General features: G+C 46.5%; 1 protein-coding gene across 2 annotated transcripts in view; it reads right to left on the reverse strand.

Moving 5' to 3' along the window:
• Positions 1–15446, reverse strand: part of dyrk3 (dual specificity tyrosine phosphorylation regulated kinase 3) — a 42849-nt gene that overhangs the window by 14730 nt on the left and 12673 nt on the right. For both annotated transcript variants that reach the window (XR_010455944.1, XM_064967386.1), the window contains exon 3: positions 3268–3711. Coding sequence is in view for 1 of the 2 variants with exons in the window: in XM_064967386.1 (XP_064823458.1) it covers positions 3268–3711 (444 nt within the window). In the remaining variant the exon portion in view is untranslated. The remainder of the gene's footprint in view (positions 1–3267; positions 3712–15446) is intronic.

Here is a 15446-nt window from a genome sequence, read left to right on the forward strand (position 1 = left end):
TCACCCCGCTATCATCCAGAAGGCGAGGTCAGCACAGGTGCATCAAAGCTGGGATCGAGAGACTGAAAAACAGCTTCTATCTCAAGGCCATCAGACTGTTAAACAGCAACCACTAACACGTTAGAGGCTGCTGCCCAATATAAATAGACTTGAAATCACTGGCCACTTTAATAATGTAACACTCGTCACATTAATAATTTTTACATATCTTGCATTACTCATCTCATATGTATATACTGCATTCTATACTATTCTAATGTATCTTAGTCTATGTATTACTCATCTCATATGTATATACTGCATTCTATACTATTCTAATGTATCTTAGTCTATGTATTACTCATCTCATATGTATATACTGTATTCTATACTATTCTAATGTATCTTAGTCTATGTATTACTCATCTCATATGTATATACTGCATTCTATACCATCTACAGTATCTTAGTCTATGCCACTCTGACATTGCTCATCCAAATATTGATATATTCTTAATTCCATTCCTTTACTTTAGATGTGTGTATTGTTGTGAAATTGCTAGATATTACTGAACTGTTGGAGCTAGAAATCAAAGTATTTCACTACACCCGTAATAACATGTACTAAACGTGTATGTGACCCCCCAAAATTGTTTTGAACTGTAAAGTTTGGTGGAGGAGGCATAATGGTCTGGGGCTGTTTTTCATGGTTTGGGCCCCTTAGTTCCAGTGAAGGGAAATCTTAATGCTACATTATACAACGACATTCTAGACAATCGCATTCTGTGCTTTCGATTAATTAGGGCTGATTTCAAGTTTTCATAACAATCGGAAATCGGTATTTTTGGCCCATTAAAAAAAAATTTTTTTTACACCTAAATCTTTATTTAACTAGGCAAGTCATTTAAGAACATATTCTCATTTTCAAATACGGCCTAGGAACGGTGGGTTAACTGCCTTGTTCAGGGGCAGAACGACAGATTTTCACCTTGTCAGCTCGGAGGACCCAATATTGCAACCTTACAGTTAACTAGTCCAACGCTATAACCACCTGTCTCTCGTTGCACTCCACGAGGAGACTGCCTGTTACGCGAATGCAGTAAGCCAAGGTAAGTTGCTAGCTAGCATTAAACTTATCTTATAAAAAACAATCAATCATAATCACTAGTTAAACTAGTAATATCATCAACCATGTGTAGTTATCTAGCGTGGCCTGCGTTGCATATAATCTGACTGAGCCTACAAGCATCTGACTGAGCGGTGGTACGCAGCAGCAGGCTCGTAAGCATTCATTCAAACAGCACTTTCGTGCATTTTGCCAGCAGCTCTTCGCAATGCTTCAAGCATTGCACTGTTTATGACTTCAAGCCTATCAACTCCTGAGATGAGGCTGGTGTAACCGATGTGAAATGGCTAGCTAGTTAGCGCGCGCTAATAACGTTTCAAACGTCACTCGCTCTGAGACTTGGAGTGGTTGTTCCCCTTGCTCTGCAAGGGCCAAGCTGCTTCAGGGGTAGTTGTTGTCGTTGTGTTTCTGGTTCGAGCCCTGGGAGGAGCGAGGAGGGACAGAAGCTATACTGTTACACTGGCAATACTAAAGTGCCTATAAGGAATAACCAATAGTCAAAGGTTAATGAAAAACAAATGGTATAGAGAGAAATAGTCCTATAATTCTTATTGGTTCTTATTGGTTTCTACAACGTAAATTTCTTACCTGGGAATATTGAAGACTCGTTAAAAGGAACCACCAGCTTTCATATGTTCTGAGCAAGGAACTTAAATGTTAGCTTTCTTACATGGCACATATTGCACTTTTACTTTCTTCTCCAACACTTTGTTTTTGCATTATTTAAACCAAATTGAACACGTTTCATTATTTATTTGAGGCTAAATTGATTTTATTGATGTATTATATTAAGTTAAAATAAGTGTTCATTCAGTATTGTTGTAATTGTCATTATTATAAATAAAAAAATAATTATAATTTAAAAAAAATACTAATAAAAAAATATAAAAATCGGCCGATTAATTGGTATGGGCTTTTTTGGTCCTCCAATAATCGGTATCGGCGTTGAAAAATCATAATCGGTAGACCTCTAATGGGGAGTGTCACTGCACAGCTGGTTAAAAGGTCTCTCCAGAGATGTTAGATCGGGTTCAAGTCCGGGCTCTGGCTGGGCCCCTCAAGGACATTCAAGACTTGTCCCGAAGCCACTCCTGCGTTGTCTTGGCGGTGCGCTTAGGGTCGTTGTCCTGTTGGAAGGCGAACCTTCACCCCAGTCTGAGGTCCTGAACGCTCTGGGGCAGGTTTTCATCAAGAATCTCTCTGTCCTTTGCTCCGTTCATCTTTCCCTCGATCCTGACTAGTCTCCCAGTCCCTGCTGTTGAAAAACATCTCCACAGCATGAAGCTGCCACCACCATGCTTCACCGTAGGGCCCAAAGAGTTCAATCTTGGTTTCATCAGACCAGAGAATCTTGTTTCTCATGGTCTGAGAGTCCTTTAGGTGCCTTTTGGCAAACTCAATGGGCTGTCATGTGCATTTTACTGAGGAGTGGCTTCCACCTGGCCACTCAACCATAAATGCCTGATTAGTGAAGTGCTCCAGAAATGGTTGTCCTTCTGGAAGGTTCTCCCATCTCTTCAGAGGAACTCTGGAACTCTATCAGAGTGACCAAGTTCTTGGTCACCTTCCTGACCGTGTCCCTTTTCCGCCTATTTCTCCGTTTTTCCGGGCGGCCAGCTCTAGGAACAGTCTTGAATTTGTAAGTCGCTCTGGATAAGAGCGTCTGCTAAATGACTTAAATGTAAATGTAAATGTTGATGGTTCCAAACTTCTTCCATTTAAAAATGCCTGAGCTCAACTTCGAGTCTCATAGCAAAGGTTCTGAATACTCATTTAAATAAGTTTTACATTTTAACATTTTATAAATTTGCAAACATTTCTAAAAACCTGTTTTCGCTTTGTCATTAACGGGTATTGTATATAGATTGTATTTAATCCAGTTTAGAACAAGGCTGTAATGTAACACAATGTGGGAAAAGGGAAGGGGTCTGAATACTTTCAGAATACAATGGTCACACTGTAGAGCTCTGGTGTGTGTGTGTGTGTGTGTGTGTGTGTGTGTGTGTGTGTGTGTGTGTGTGTGTGTGTGTGTGTGTGTGTGTGTGTGTGTGTGTGTGTGTGTGTGTGTGTGTGTGTGTGTGTGTGTGTGTGTGTGTGTGTGTGTGTGTGTGTGTGTGTGTGTGTGTGTGTGTGTGTGTGTGTGTGTGTGTGTGTGTGTGTACCTCTGGGTAGGAGTGTATCTCAGTCTGTTCCAGGATAGTAAGTTGAGAGCGGTACTGTCTGAGGGCCTGTTCAGGAGTCAGGGGTCCCACCAGTTTGCCTCCCCAGGGTCCGGTACTCTCTGACGACCCTTTACTGGAGCCCGTACTGTCTGAGCTGCGTTCTTTAGACAGTCCAGACACCGGGGCGGGTTTAACGGTGGTCTGTCCGGCGGTGCGCTCTTTAGACAGCCCAGTCACCGGGGAGGGTTTACCGGTGGTCTGTCCGCCGGTGCGCTCTTTAGACAGCCCAGTCACCGGGGAGGGTTTACCGGTGGTGCCGTTGTGTGTCGTCGTTGTAATAGCATTGACCTTGCGGTTGTAGGTGGAGTCTTCGTACGGGTACTTGACCTTCAGCTGACCCCCACTAACACCGATCTGGTCCCGCATCACACCTGGCTTATTCACCTGGGGGAGGGAGAAGAGAGACAGAGTTAGAGAGAAAGTGACAGAAAGAGAGAGGGGGAAGGGGGAGAAACAGTGAAACAGGAACTAATTCCTGCCAGACTAATTCCTGTTGTACGGTAATAGGGTCAGGTGCAGCAAAGAAAAACTCATCAGAGCTGTAGCTGGGCCAAAACAGAGCTGTAGCTGGGCTCAAAACAGAGCTGTAGCTGGCTCAAAACAGAGCTGAACCTGGCTCAAAACAGAGCTGTAGCTGGGCTCAAAACAGAGCTGTAGCTGGGCTCAAAACAGAGCTGTAGCTGGCTCAAAACAGAGCTGTAGCTGGCTCAAAACAGAGCTGTAGCTGGCTCAAAACAGAGCTGTAGCTGGCTCAAAACAGAGCTGTAGCTGGGCTCAAAACAGAGCTGTAGCTGGCTCAAAACAGAGCTGAACCTGGCTCAAAACAGAGCTGTAGCTGGGCTCAAAACAGAGCTGTAGCTGGGCTCAAAACAGAGCTGTAGCTGGGCTCAAAACAGAGCTGTAGCTGGCTCAAAACAGAGCTGTAGCTGGCTCAAAACAGAGCTGTAGCTGGCTCAAAACAGAGCTGTAGCTGGGCCAAAACAGAGCTGTAGCTGGGCTCAAAACAGAGCTGTAGCTGGCTCAAAACAGAGCTGAACCTGGCTCAAAACAGAGCTGTAGCTGGGCTCAAAACAGAGCTGTAGCTGGGCTCAAAACAGAGCTGTAGCTGGCTCAAAACAGAGCTGTAGCTGGCTCAAAACAGAGCTGTAGCTGGCTCAAAACAGAGCTGTAGCTGGCTCAAAACAGAGCTGTAGCTGGCTCAAAACAGAGCTGAACCTGGCTCAAAACAGAGCTGAACCTGGCTCAAAACAGAGCAGCACGCCTTGCCCTTAAACTGCACATACAGAGCAGGTGTTGAATTCATTAATTGAGGACAGCATTGTAGTGGTTTATTGGTTGTAACGGTGGTATTGAGGTTGCGCCTTGTGATTATTTTTGTTTTATTTGTAATGTACATTTTTCTTCCTGTTAATCAAATAACACACAGCTCAGACACCCATACATACCCCACAAGACATGCTACCAGGGGTCTCTTCAGACACCCATACATACCCCACAAGACATGCCACCAGGGGTCTCTTCAGACACCCATACATACCCCACAAGACATGCCACCAGGGGTCTCTTCAGACACCCATACATACCCAACAAGACATGCCACCAGGGGTCTCTTCAGACACCCATACATACCCCACAAGACATGCCACCAGGGGTCTCTTCAGACACCCATACATACCCCACAAGACATGCCACCAGGGGTCTCTTCAGACACCCATATATAACCCACAAGACAGGCCACCAGGGGTCTATTCACAGTCCCAAAGTACATGAATGCACAGTATTACACAGAGCCATGATCGCATGGAACTCCCATCTCCAATTACTCAAGCAAACAGCTAAATGACCTTTACAAACAGATTAAATAACATCTCATGGAACGGAAGGCGAGGGGACACGAACACACTAACATTATTTAAAAAAAAAGCTCAACAGTGATAAAACAGAACTCCTCATAGGCACCAAATCCACCCTCGCCAAAGCTGAGAACCTCACCATTGACAACACCTCCACGGTTTCTCCCTCCACGCACACAACCTTGGTGTCATCCTGGACTCTCATTTGACCACCACCTAAGATAGACCGTCAAATCCTCATTCTTCCACTTCCGCAACAACTTCCGGCAGGGTGGCCTAGTGGTTAGAGCGTTGGACTAGTAACCAGAAGGCTGCAAGTTCAAACCCCCGAGCTGACAAGGTACAAATCTGTCGTTCTGCCCCTGAACAGGCAGTTAACCCACTGTTCCTAGGCCGTCATTGAAAATAAGAATTTGTTCTTAACTGACTTGCCTAGTAAAATAAAGGTAAAAAATAAAATGTAAAAAAATCAACTGTATTATCCCACCAGGGGGACATTCATTCATGTGCTTAAAGAAAAAAGACGCTACATAACACATACAACACACAAAAAAACATTCACTCAGAGCGCTATAGCTACACATTGAAAGTGAATGTGCAGTATACTGGAGGGACCAACAGGCTATCTATTATACAGCCTGATGGCTGTTGGAATAAAATAGTCCCCATGTCTTTCGGGTTTAATCTTCTATTGAACAAGTCTCTTTCCCCTTGTCTGGCTGCTGCTGTCAATCAGTTTTCAGTGATGAGTACTGTCCTGTAAAACGCTTTCAAGTTTTACGAGGATGAGTTCTGAGTGAAGGGGGATGAGTACTGTCCTGTAAAACGCTTTCAAGTTTTACGAGGATGAGTTCTGAGTGAAGGGGGATGAGTACTGTCCTGTAAAACGCTTTCAAGTTTTACGAGGATGAGTTCTGAGTGAAGGGGGATGAGTACTGTCCTGTAAAACACTTTCAAGTTTTAGGAGGATGAGTTATGAGTGAAGGGGGATGAGTACTGTCCTGTAAAACACTTTCAAGTTTTACGAGGATGAGTTTTGAGTGAAGGGGGATGAGTACTGTCCTGTAAAACACTTTCAAGTTTTACGAGGATGAGTTCTGAGTGAAGGGGGATGAGTACTGTCCTGTAAAACGCTTTCAAGTTTTACGAGGATGAGTTCTGAGTGAAGGGGATGAGTACTGTCCTGTAAAACGCTTTCAAGTTTTACGAGGATGAGTTCTGAGTGAAGGGGGATGAGTACTGTCCTGTAAAACGCTTTCAAGTTTTACGAGGATGAGTTCTGAGTGAAGGGGGATGAGTACTGTCCTGTAAAACGCTTTCAAGTTTTACGAGGATGAGTTATGAGTGAAGGGGGATGAGTACTGTCCTGTAAAACACTTTCAAGTTTTACGAGGATGAGTTTTGAGTGAAGGGGGATGAGTACTGTCCTGTAAAACACTTTCAAGTTTTAGGAGGATGAGTTCTGTGTACAGGTTGGCGGCTGGTTCTTGTTCTATGCCAATTGTCTTTCCTGCCGTCTTAAGCAAGCCCTGAAGCTTGACTTGTTCTCGCATGTTTCCGAACACGCATATCAGACCAAAGGTCAGCACACTCTGCAGGACAGAGTTATACAACATATCAGACCAAAGGTCAGCACACTCTGCAGGACAGATTTTTAGAACATTTGTAAGATATGGCGGTCGACAATAAAATGGTTCAGTTTGCGTAAAAAAAAAAAACTACATTTCTTTATCTTTGCAAAGGCACAGACAGAGGTTAGAGGAACAGGGGGAGGGGCACAGCTTAGAGGAACAGGGGGAGGGGCGCATCTTAGAGGAATAGGGGGAGGGGCGCAGCTTAGAGGAACAGGGGAGGGGCGCAGCTTAGAGGAACGGGGGGGGGAGGGGCGCAGCTTAGAGGAACGGGGGAGGGGCGCAGCTGAGAGGAACAGGGGGAGGGGCGCAGCTGAGAGGAACAGGGGAGGGGCTCAGCTTAGAGGAACAGGGGGAGGGGCGCAGCTTAGAGGAACAGGGGGAGGGGCGCAGCTTAGAGGAACAGGGGGAGGGGCGCAGCTTAGAGGAACAGGGGAGGGGCGCAGCTTAGAGGAACAGGGGAGAGGCGCAGCTTAGAGGAACAGGGGAGGGGCGCAGCTTAGAGGAACAGGGGGAGGGGCGCAGCTTAGAGGAACAGGGGGAGAGGCGCAGCTTAGAGGAACAGGGGGAGAGGCGCAGCTTAGAGGAACAGGGGGAGAGGCGCAGCTTAGAGGAACAGGGGGAGGGGCGCAGCTTAGAGGAACAGGGGGAGAGGCGCAGCTTAGAGGGAACATTTGTTATGAGATGGAAACACACTCCTGAACTATGCAATCCTTCCACCCAGCTGAGAAGTGAGAGAGTGTGTGTGTGTGGCAGGCGTGTGTTTTTGTGTGTGGCAGGCGTGTGTGTGTGTGTGTAGCAGGCGTGTGTGTGTGTGTGTGTAGCAGGCGTGTATGTGTGTGGCAGGTGTGAGTGTGTGTGTGGCATGTGTGTGTGTGTGTGGCATGTGTGTGTGTGTGTGTGTGTGTGTGTGTGTGTGTGTGTGTGTGTGTGTGTGTGTGTGTGTGTGTGTGTGTGTGTGTGTGTGTGTGAGTGTGTGTGTGTGTGTGTGTGTGTGGCAGGCTTGTGTGTGTGGCAGGCTTGTGTGTGTGGCAGGCTTGTGTGTGTGGCAAGCGTGTGTGTGTGTGTGGCAAGCGTGTGTGTGTGTGTGGCAGGCGTGAGCCCTGAATAGCTGTGGGTGTGCAGCAGCAGGCATTCCAGTGGGAGCAGAGCAGACCTTCCTCCTACATCAGCTGTCTGAACAAACACAGACACACAGACACACAGACAGACACACAGACACACAGACACACAGACAGACAGACACACAGACACACCGACAGATACACAGACAGACACACAGACAGACACACAGACACACAGACACACAGACAGACACACAGACACACAGACAGACACACAGACAGACACACAGACAGACACACAGACAGACACACAGACAGACACACAGACAGACACACAGACACACAGAGATTATAACTTGTCGGGAGAGAAGAGAGGTGAGGGGTAATGGTGAATGTGTTAGGTCAGATTTTGAAGCCTAGTAAATCTTTACAATCTATCAGACCTTGTTCCCTGTCTGCTTGTGGTGTGTGCCCTCCCTAATGGGTCTGGATGTAAACAGCCCCTCTGGCAGTAAGCCAATCAGAGAACACCGTTCAAAAGCACCTACTGGGTCTGGTTCCAACACTAACACATCCCTCCTCCACATCCCTCCTTACGGTTCAAGGGAGAGAGAGATGAGTGGGGAGAGATGATAAGGAGGGAGAGGGGGGATAAGAAGGAGAGAGGGGATAAGGAGGGAGAGAGGATAAGGAGGGAGAGAGGATAAGGAGGGAGAGGGAGAGGAGATAAGGAGGGAGAGGGGATAAGGAGGGAGAGGGAGAGGAGATAAGGGGGGAGAGGAGATAAGGAGGGAGAGGGATAAGGAGGGAGAGGGGATAAGGGGGAGAGGAGATAAGGGGGAGAGGAGATAAGGGGGAGAGGAGATAAGGGGGAGAGGAGATAAGGGGGAGAGGAGATAAGGGGGAGAGGAGATAAGGGGGAGAGGAGATAAGGGGGAGAGGAGATAAGGGGGAGAGGAGATAAGGAGGGAGAGGAGATAAGGAGGGAGAGGAGATAAGGAGGGAGAGGGGATAAGGAGGGAGAGGGGATAAGGAGGGAGAGGGGATAAGGAGGGAGAGGAGATAAGGAGGGAGAGGAGATAAGGAGGGAGAGGAGATAAGGAGGGAGAGGAGATAAGGAGGGAGAGGAGATAAGGGGGGAGAGGGGATAAGGAGGGAGAGGAGATAAGGGGGGAGAGGAGATAAGGGGGGAGAGGGGATAAGGAGGGGGAGGGAGAGGGGATAAGGAGGGAGAGGAGATAAGGAGGGAGAGGAGATAAGGAGGGAGAGGTAGAGGGGATAAGGAGGTAGAGGGGATAAGGAGGTAGAGGGGATAAGGAGGGAGAGGAGATAAGGAGGTAGAGGGGATAAGGAGGTAGAGGGGATAAGGAGGGAGAGGGGATAAGGAGGTAGAGGGGATAAGGAGGGAGAGGGGATAAGGAGGTAGAGGAGAAAAGGAGGTAGAGGGGATAAGGAGGTAGAGGGGATAAGGAGGTAGAGGGGATAAGGAGGTAGAGGGGATAAGGAGGGAGAGGGGATAAGGAGGGAGAGGGGATAAGGAGGGAGAGGGGATAAGGAGGGAGAGGGGATAAGGAGGGAGAGGGGATAAGGAGGGAGAGGGGATAAGGAGGGAGAGGGGATAAGGAGGTAGAGGGGATAAGGAGGTAGAGGGGATAAGGAGGGAGAGAGACGAAGGAGAGAGGATAAAGAGAGAGCGAGACGGAGGAAAGAGGATAAAAGAGAGAGACGGAGGAGAGGGGATAAGGAGGGAGACGAAGGGGAGACGGGATAAGGAGTGAGAGGAACGGAGGAAAGGGGATAAGGAGAGAGACGGAGGAGAGGGGATAAGGAGGGAGACGAAGGGGAGACGGGATAAGGAGTGAGAGGGACGGAGGAGAGGGGATAAGGAGAGAGAGACGAAGGAGAGGGGATAAGGAGGGATACAAAGGGGAGAGAGGATAAGGAGAGATAGGGAGACAAAGGAGCTAGCGCAGTAGTGATGACCGAACAGCATCCTGACTCACCTATTCCTGCTCTTTTGACCCCACTCGGCTACACAGCTGATGCCCCCTGGACTGTTTCAATAACACGGTACCTCATTTTGTTTACCTGTTGGCCCCAGCTTCGAACTTAGGTCCTGTATGTACCTAACTGACCCGCTCTGCACATTCATCGCCATTTACCCGTTGTTGTCTTAGCTCTCCTGATCAACACCTGTGATTGCTTTATGTCTCTCAATATGTCTAGTCTACTGCTGTCTTGGCTAGTTTTTACTGTTTTATTTCACTGTAGAGTCAAAATGCCTTCGACAGCTCTTTCATCCCACCCCACACACGCAGAGACCTCACTTGGCTTAACTTGTCCCCCCAGAGACGAAACCTCTCTCATCGTCTCTCAACGCCAAGGTTTACCTCCACTGTACTCTCATCCTACCATATCCTTGTCTGTACATTATGCCTTGAATCTATTCTACCATGCCCAGAAATCTGCTCCTTTTATTATCTGTCCCCAACGCACTAGACGACCAGTTCTTATAGCCTTTAGCCGTACCCTCATCCAACTCCTCCTCTGGTGATGTGGAGGTTAACCCAGGCCCTGTAGCCCCCAGTTCCACTCCTATTCCCCAGACGCTATCACTTGTTGGCTTCTGTAACCGCAAAAGCCTACGTTTGTTTTATTCACTGTTTTAGCTCACTCTGCCAACCCTGATGTCCTAGCCGTGTCTGAATCCTGGCTTAGGAAGGCCACCAAAAATTCTGAAATTTCCATCGCCAACTACAACATTTTCCGCCAAGATAAAACTGCCAAAGGGGGTGGAGTTGCAATCTACTGCAGAGATCTGTCATACTATCCAGGTCTGTGCCCAAACAGTTTAAGCTTCTACTTTTAAAAATCCATCTCTCCAGAAATAAGTCTCTCACTGTTGCCGCTTGTTATAGACCCCCCTCAGCCCCCAGCTGTGCCCTGGACACCATATGTGAATTAATTGCCCCCCATCTATCTTCAGAGTTTGTACTGTTAGGTGAACCTAAACTGGGACATGCTTAACACCCAGCCGTCCCACAATCTAAGATAGATGCCGTCAATCTCACACAAATTATCAAGGAACCCACCAGGTACTACCCTAAATCCTCATAGAAATCATCCTGACCAACCTGCCCTCTAAACACACCTCTGCTGTCTTCAACCAGGATCTCAGCGTTCACTGCCTCATTGCCTGCGTCCGTAATGGGTCTGCGGGCAAACGACCACCCCTCATCACTGTCAAACGCTCCCTAAAACACTTCAGCAAGCAGGCCATTCTAATCAATCTGGCCCGGGTATTCTTGAAGGATATTGACCTCATTCCATCAGTAGAGGATGACTGGTTATTCTTTAAAAGTGGTTTCTTCACCATCTTTAATAATCATGCCCCATTCAAAAAATGTAGAACTAAGAACAGATATAGCCCTTTGTTCACTCCAGACCTGACTGCCCTTGACCAGGACAAAAACATCCTGTGGCGTATTGCATTATCATCGAATAGCCCAATCGGTATGCATCTTTTCAGGGAAGTTAGGAACCAAAATACACAGGCAGTTTGAAAAAGCTAGCCTTTGCTTTCCTAACAGAAAACATTAGAACAAACTCCAAAAGGTTCTGGGACACTAAAGTCCATGGAGAATAAGAGCACCTCCTCCCAGCTGCCCACAGCTCTGAGGCTAGGAAACACTGTCACCACCGATAAATCTACGATTATCATGAATTTCAATAAGCATTTTTTTTTTTTACAGCTGGTCATTCTTTCCACTTGGCAACCCCCTACCCCGGTCAACATCTCTGCACAGCAACTTGCCCAAGCCTCACCCATTTCTCCAGCAGATGTTCTGAAAGAGGTACAAAATCTGGACCCGTACAAATCAGCAGGGCTAGACAATCTAGACCCCCTCGTTCTAAAATTATCCGCCGCAATTGTTGCAACCCCTATTACTAGCCTGTTCAACCTCTCTTTCGTATTGTCTGAAATCCCTAAAGATTGGCAAACTGCCACGGTCATCCCCCTCTTCAAAAGAGGGAGACACTCTAGACCCAAACTGCTACAGACCCATATCTATCCTACCCTTCCTTTCTAAAGTCTTTGAAAGTCAAGTTAACAAACAGATCACCAACTATTTTGAATCCCACCGTACCTTCACCGCTATGTAATCTGGTTTGTGAGCTGGTCATAAGTGCACCTCAGCCACGTTCAAGGTCCTAAACAATATCATAACCGCCATCGATAAAAGACAATACTGTGCAGCCGTAATTATTAACCTGGCCAAGGCTTTCGACTCTGTCAATCAGCACATTGTTATTGCCAGACTCAATAGCCTTGGTTTCTCAAATGACTGCCTCGCCTGGTTCACCAACTACTTCTCAGATAGAGTTCAGTGTGTCAAATCAGAGGACCTGTTGTCCTGACCTCTGGCAGTCTCTATGGGGGCTACAGGGTTCAATTCTCGGGCAGACTCTCTTCTCTATATACATCAAAGATGTTGCTCTTGCTGCTGGTGATTCTCTGATCCACATCTACGCAGACGACAACATTCTATATACTTCTGGCCCTTCTTTGGACACTGTGTTAACAAACCCCCAGATGAGCTTCATTGCCATACAACACTCCTTCCGTGGCCTCCAACTGCTCTTAAATGCAAGCAAAACTAAATGCATGCTCTTTAACCGATCGCTGCCCGCACCCACTCGCCTATCTAGCATCACTACTCTGGACGGTTCTGACTTAGGTATTTGTAGTTGTCCACATATTCTAGGTGTCTGGTTAGACTGTAAACTCTACTTCACATTAAGTATCTCCAATCCAAAATTAAATCTAGAATCGGCTTCCTATTTCGCAACAAAGCATCCTTCACTCATGCTGCCAAACATACCCTCGTAAAACTGACTACCCTACCGACCCTCGACTTCGGCGATGTCATTTACAAAATAGCCTCCAACACTCTACTTAGCAAATTGGATGCAGTCTATCACAGTGTCATCCGTTTTGTCACTAAAGCCCCATATACTACCCACCACTGCGACCTGTATGCTCTCGTTGGCTGGTCTTCGCTACATATTCGTTGCCAAACCCACTGGCTCCAGGTCATCTTTTAGTCTTTGCTAGGTCAAGCCCCGCCTTATCTCAGCTCACTGGTCACAATAGTAGCACCCACCCATAGCACACGCTCCAGCAGGCATATTTCACTGGTCACCCCCAAAGCAAACTCCTCCTTTGGCCACCTTTCCTTCCAGTTCTCTGCTGCCAATGACTGGAACGAATTGCAAAAATCATTGAAGCTGAAGACTCATATCTCCCTCACTAACTTTAAGCATCAACTGTCAGAGCAGCTTACTGATCATTGCACCTGTACATAGCTCATCTGTAAATAGCCCAACCAACTACCTCATCCCCATGTTATGTATATATTTTTTGCTCCTTTGCACCCCAGTATCTCTACTTGCACATTCATCTTCTGCACATCTATCACTCCAGTGTTAATTGCTAAATTGTAATTATTTCGCCACTGTGGCATATTTATTGCTTTACCTCCCTAATCTTATTACATTTGCACAAACTGTATATAGACTTTTTCTATTGTGTTATTGACCGTATGTGTGTTTATTCCATGTGTAACTGTTTTTTGTGTCGCACTGCTTTGCTCTGTCTTGGCCAGGTCACAGTTGTAAATGAGAACTTGTTCTCAACTGGCCTACCTGGTTAAATAAAGGTGAAATTAAAAAAAATCTATATATAAAAAAAATAACATGGCAAGCGTGTGGCAGGGGGTTCGTCAATGGGCGCCGTCTGCACAGCAGAGGTTTTACATTTTAAAAAGGTAGACTCAGAGAAATGACGTCATCACGAGCAGCACTGATGATATTGCAATGAGCAAGACTTCACTCTCACACAGTATCTGCGCATGTGCACAGGTTTGGTTCATGCATTACAGCATGGTAGAAACGGGACCAAAACAGAGGAGAAGTTGAGCCTCGTGCTCCAACGCTCTTAGATGTTGCGGTAATTGACCCACTATGCTGTTTATGTTCCTCATTTGAAGCTAATTTCCTGCCATTCTACACATTCTGCCATGTAGCTGAGAAAAAATTGCAGACTTAAAGTACATTTTCTACAATTCAATGCATTTTGCCATGGCTAATACGGTGTTATTTTTCTCTACTCTCCCGGATTCTCAAGCTTTGACTTTGGTGATTGTTATTTCTCAAAGACTAAATTACTCAAATAAATATGGTAGGTCCATTATCTTCCTACTTACTTTATATCTGTTTGGTAGTTAACCCACTGTTCCTAGGCCGTCATTGTAAATAAGAATTTGTTCTTAACTGACTTGCCTAGTTAAATAAAGGTTAAAAGAAATTAAAAAATTTACACTGAAAGCCTTTTTCCATCCTGAATTAATTCAGAAAACGTTTCTTACACTTTGGACAAAGGCATTCCGGAAAAACACCTTACCGGCCCGCTCCAAGGGAGGGTCGGAGCATAAGTAAAGTAAATAAACATAAAAGTATGCGAAACGGAGTACAGATGGCCCTTTTCGGATACGTACTCCGCTTATACACATTTTGAAGTATGGAAGCTTCAACGAAAAGTATGGAAAGAAATATGACACAACCTCATAAAAAAAAGTAATTTCTAAACTAATTTCTTGAAATCAATTGCAGCCATTATTTGGACTGAAGCAAGAGAAAATAAACTTCGATTTCAGAATGAAATGCTGCCCAGTCCCATCTCATAGGCTGCCCAGTCCCGTCTCATAGGCTGCCCAGTCCCATCTCATAGGCTGCCCAGTCCCATCTCATAGGCTGCCCAGTCCCATCTCATAGGCTGCCCAGTCCCATCTCATAGGCTGCCCAGTCCCGTCTCATAGGCTGCCCAGTCCCGTCTCATAGGCTGCCCAGTCCCGTCTCATAGGCTGCCCAGTCCCGTCTCATAGGCTGCCCAGTCCCATCTCATAGGCTGCCCAGTCCCATCTCATAGGCTGCCCAGTCCCATCTCATAGGCTGCCCAGTCCCATCTCATAGGCTGCCCAGTCCCATCTCATAGGCTGCCCAGTCCCGTCTCATAGGCTGCCCAGTCCCGTCTCATAGGCTGCCCAGTCCCGTCTCATAGGCTGCCCAGTCCCGTCTCATAGGCTGCCCAGTCCCGTCTCATAGGCTGCCCAGTCCCGTCTCATAGGCTGCCCAGTCCCATCTCATAGGCTGCCCAGTCCCATCTCATAGGCTGCCCAGTACCATATTTTTGCCTGTTAAAATGGCTGGTTAGCTAGATGATTACAATTCCCGAAAGTATTCGGCCCCCTTGAACTTTGCAACCTTTTGCCACATTTCAGGCTGCAAAACATAAAGATATAAAACTGTATTTTTTTGTGAAGAATCAACAACAAGTGGGACACAATCATGAAGTGGAACCACATTTATTGGATATTTCAAACTATTTTAACAAATCAAAAACTGAAAAATTGTGCGAGCAAAATTATTCAGCCCCCATTAAGTTAATACTTTGTAGTGCAACCTTTTGCTGCGATTACAGCTGTAAGTCGCTTGGGGTATGTCTCTATCAG

The sequence above is a fragment of the Oncorhynchus masou genome, chromosome 6 (assembly GCF_036934945.1).
Source record: "Oncorhynchus masou masou isolate Uvic2021 chromosome 6, UVic_Omas_1.1, whole genome shotgun sequence".
NCBI classification, from domain to species: domain Eukaryota; kingdom Metazoa; phylum Chordata; class Actinopteri; order Salmoniformes; family Salmonidae; genus Oncorhynchus; species Oncorhynchus masou.